Genomic DNA, 4,584 nt, shown 5'->3' with positions numbered 1-4,584 from the left:
CTTCAACAGAGAATATTCCTAATTTTCTCTTTGAATTATTTTAGAGATATATATGATGATCTACTTACAGTCACTGGCTTAATGGTCTCATAAATGAGATAAATGCCTTAGGTTCATGTGATCAATACATACGAATTATGTCTTTAGTGCCTAGTTTTTCATTCAAAAAAAAGACTCAAAGATAAAAATTATACTGTAATTTGTTTCCTTGCACCATCTAGTGGATTTAAATGACAACTGCGGGGCAGTGGTATAAATGATTATAAGTCAATTACACGTCAATTTTCAAACATCCGGAGAACAAATGCTAAAACTGTACTTCAGCTCATACCACGAACATGCACATAGTTGTCGTCTGTCTTTTTTAAGAGGGAATTGATCAAGCATAGGTGCTGAATTCCATAGCGAATACTTAAATTTGTAAACAAAATAACATAAAATAGCATCCTTAGCACCGTTTTACCACTACAGATAATGAAAGTCTAACATATCTTAGTTTCTTCCCACCCATCTTCCTGAACGCCACTTGCCAGGCAGCGGCGCGCGGGGATGAGCCCCGCGCGTCTGCGCGCCGCCCGTGCGCAGGCGAGCTGAGGAGCGGAAGTGGGGAGGCGGGGCTAAGCCGGGAGCAGCGAGCGGAAGAGACCGCGGCGGCGGAGAGCGGCACCCACACCGTGTGTCGGCGGTGAGTCCCGGCCAGCCCGAGCTGCACGTCCCAGCCCCGGGGAGACGCCGGAAAAAACGGAAGGACCTGGGATTCCAGAGCAGTCGCCGCTGACTGCTGCTCTCCTGCCGTTGCCGCGGCGGAGGCTTCCGCACTCGCCGCTGAAGACGCGGCCCTGACAGGCCTAGAGGCCTAGGCGCGGCCCTCCGAGCCCGACGTGTTGCCGCCGGTGCAGCTGTGAGTAATCCGAGCGCTCTCTCCACGGCCGTTTACAGATTAAAATGGAGGAAATTTCCTTGGCTAACCTGGATACTAACAAGCTGGAGGCCATCGCTCAGGAGATATACGTAGACCTGATAGAGGATTCTTGTTTGGGCTTCTGCTTTGAGGTGCACCGGGCAGTCAAGTGTGGCTACTTCTACCTGGAATTCGCAGAGACTGGTAACGTGAAGGATTTTGGCATTCAGCCAGTTGAAGATAAAGGAGCGTGTCGCCTCCCGCTTTGCTCCCTTCCTGGAGAATCTGGGAATGGGCCTGATCAGCAGCTGCAACGCTCACCTCCAGAGTTCCAGTAGCCGCCACGTGAGAGTCCGAGGGTGACCAGGACAATAACATAGACCAGTCCTGTGGTTTTGAGAAGTTAGGTAGCGAAGTAGAAAAAAGCAAAAAAAAAAAAAAAAAATCAGACAAAAGTTCCAATTCCCATTGAAGATCCTACCCTTTAAAAACCCGACGTGGAGAATTTAGGAATTCAGATCCTTGTATAAGTGTATTCCGTTGGGTCAGCTTTGAAATCCTAATCGGGAGGAGCTGTACTATGGATCCAGCTCGCCGTGCCGCGGTTGATTTCTAGTCCACAAGAACCCTGTACTGTCCCCGGTGCTCAGGTGAGCAGCTGTGCACCCAGCGTATAAAGTTCTTTGGTTCCTCAGCCTTTCTGTCTGCCTGGTGTCAAGGGCTTTCTGGGTAACTGACAGTTTGGACATAACTGATGGACAGGCCTTTATCGTTGGGCCGCAGTGGGACAACACCTCTGATCTCTCAGCCTTGGGTTTCTTCAAGACAGATGCAAGTCAGTGATGAGAGCTGGATACTAGGCATTCCAGTCTAGGAAAACTATGAAAAAGAATTCCTGACCAAATCTGTAGGAGAAGCTCTGTGGTCTTGACTGCAAGGAGAAGAAAAGCTTAAAGTCACCAGTTTCCCAAAGGTCCAGCATTTAAAAATGACGTCAACGGACTTGGGGACTTGGGCTAGCATCTTGCTGAACAGGGCCTGCTTTCTTGCACCGCATGTGGTGGCATAGGCTTAGCAGATGGACAACTTGGTTATCCAAGCAGGCTGAGGATTGAGTAATGACCCCTTGGGGAGGTAGCAGGGCCATCTGCAACTATGCACGATCTTTCAAACTGCAGGATTCTTAACTGGATGTATTACGCTGTGGACAGCAGTTCAGTGGGGCATTTTCCTACTCTTGAGTCACTAGTTACCTTGCCAGTCTATGGGTCTGACTTGGTTATTATGCCACGTCACTACCTGCCTCCCACTTTTCAGGGCAGAAGTGAACTACGGAAGAGCATCATGGCTAGCCAGGAGGCTGAGCTTTCAAAGTTGAGCCCAGAGGGGACCTTTTCCAACTGTAGTCAGTAATGTGCTGGGAGCCAAGGAGCAATACTGGGTCATCTCTCATCTGACTGTGCAGTATCCTATCGAACACCCCTGTTCCTTGGGTTGGGCAGTCACAGGGTTTTGTTGTGAATATCTAGACGGTCACCACCTGCCTCTCACATGGGGCAGTGCTTTCCCCTCAGTCCCCTTTGGACTTTCCTGACAACAAGAGCTGTCCTTTTGTTGCTTGAAGGATGGGACCTTTCAAGGAAAGGCCCCCCAGAAACCCCCTGGTTTTAGAGAATGGGGTAGGGGAGGATGGGAACTGTGAGCTGTGTATCAAAACTACTCTCCACTTGACTCCCTGATTGAAGTTTATGCTGTGTAGAGGGGTGGGAGCCCCCAAGGTGAGCAGGAACGGTGCTGCTTTATTTGAAATGTTTTCTTACCTCATTCTGTGCTCCAGTAGGGGGCCCAGCCTCATTTTTCTGGCTCGGCCCCACATCCTCCAGTCCCTGCTCCACTGCCTATCTGGTGCAGCTCATCACCCAGGGTGCTGCCTGCCACTCTTCATTAATGCTGACCAGTTTTAATTTATCTCTTGATTCTCCTGCTTCTGAAGCCTGCCCAGTTTCCCTTTCCTTGACTTCTTTTAAGTTTGTTTTGTTTTCTTGTGTTTGTGAGAGAGAGCAGAATCTTTCTTATGGCTCCCTCTATTGGGGTTGGGATGGGAGGAGAAAGTAACTTTTTTTTGTATATGATAAGCAGTGTCATACCTAAGCATTTCTCCTGTAGGACTGCCTTGCTGGTATGGCTTCCTGCTGTGTCTTACTTTCTGAGAAGTTTTATCTTCCCACCTCCACTTGGATACTGCCTCTAGGACCTGAGCAGAACAGCAGTAAAGGACTGACACACAGGAATGGAGTAGGTCCTGATCCATTTTCTCTAACCCTTGCTGTGCATGTATCCTTCCTTCTCCCAGAAGGAACTGTTTGGACTGTTCCTTGGACTGATTGGGTTGCACTCTACAGGGGTAAGGGAAGCATAGTAATGGGGCCTCGAGGCTGTTTATTGTTGCATTCTCCCTTAGCGTTGTCCTGCTCAGGGTCAGGGCCTAGCTACAGATTGGGCTTCCAGAATTGTAATAACTGTTTTTTAAAGTCAGACCTTGGCAAGAACTAAAATAATTTGGGGTTACATGCCCTTGACTTTTTAATAAACATCTCTTTCTAAGGAGATGCAGAAGGAAAGGAGGGTCTAAGCGAGACTCTGGCCTACCTATAATAATGTCTGGGAAACAGGCTAAACTTAAGGTCATGGTCCACTCTTACTTCAGAGAGGGAGCTCAGATTGTGACATTACTGTTTCCTTTCTGGCCTTTTCTCCTGGTTAGAAGGAAGAATTGGAAATAGTTTTGAGTAGTGGTTGGTTCATATTACCTCCCTCTTGGTTTGTGTTATTTTTTTTTTTTGCCCCCCCATTATTAGGGCAGTGGCCCCCTGATTGAGTATGAGGTGGGCTAGGTCTAACAGGTGCCCTGAGGGGATAGACTATTTTCGTTTTGAGGGAGAGAATTCTCCCTACCATATAGTTGACAGTGGTTAGGAACTCTCCCTTTGCTTACCTATCTTTCCTCTTAACAGCAGAATTCCTGTCCTAATCTCCTCATAAGTGTATTGCTCACCCTGTAATTCTATTATGTATCTGAGTGTGTATGTATGGGGGGGGAGGGGTTCTTTACAAATTTCTGTGGTTTGTGACTTTTTCTTCCATACATTAGTTCCCATCACCGCATGCCCAGGGGCCATTGCCTGGCATTGTCGCATGCTGGGATCATTGGGGAAGTATAGTGAAACTCATTGTCCTTTGTTTTGGAGAGTCTTATTTTTGCATAAGTAGTCCATCCTATACAGATTGCTAACTAACTGTGTATTCCCCTTGCCCCTATGGCTGCTGGTGTAAATAAACTGCATCTCCTCATGGTAAACGATGACAATAAACAAGATTTTAAAAATGATTTTATTTGGACTCTATCTTCATCTTTAAAGATTGTACATGTTTCTTGTGTTTTCACATGGTGAAGTAAATATTGAACCACTGTTGACCCTTGACCTTTAGTCACTTTCTCCTGAATAGGAGTTTTATCAGAAGAGGAATTTTATTGCTTCATCTGGTAGTTCACATTTAGCTTTCTGCAACAGCCAGTGAGAGAGAGAAACTATACAATCTACCATAATAAGTAAGAAGGTGGTAAAATATAATCCAGTCCTGTCACTAAATAAGTCCAGTGTGAAGGATAGTTCAATTTAAAT

General features: G+C 46.7%; 1 protein-coding gene across 1 annotated transcript; it reads left to right on the top strand.

The window, feature by feature from the left end:
* The first annotated feature begins 563 nt into the window (after positions 1-563).
* On the top strand, positions 564-4,289 carry ATXN7L3B (ataxin 7 like 3B). The gene has a single exon (XM_027543345.1). The coding sequence runs from the start codon at positions 946-948 to the stop codon at positions 1,237-1,239; it is 294 nt and encodes a 97-aa protein (XP_027399146.1). The 5' UTR covers positions 564-945; the 3' UTR covers positions 1,240-4,289.
* Positions 4,290-4,584: the final 295 nt, after the last annotated feature.

Source organism: Bos indicus x Bos taurus, chromosome 5, assembly GCF_003369695.1.
Source record: "Bos indicus x Bos taurus breed Angus x Brahman F1 hybrid chromosome 5, Bos_hybrid_MaternalHap_v2.0, whole genome shotgun sequence".
In the NCBI taxonomy this organism is placed as follows: domain Eukaryota; kingdom Metazoa; phylum Chordata; class Mammalia; order Artiodactyla; family Bovidae; genus Bos; species Bos indicus x Bos taurus.
This window is presented reverse-complemented; position numbering and strand designations above follow the sequence as displayed.

Excerpts from the sequence above, each read along its gene's own strand:
- ATXN7L3B (XM_027543345.1), top strand. The coding sequence starts at position 946 with ATGGAGGAAATTTCCTTGGCTAACCTGGATACTAACAAGCTGGAGGCC.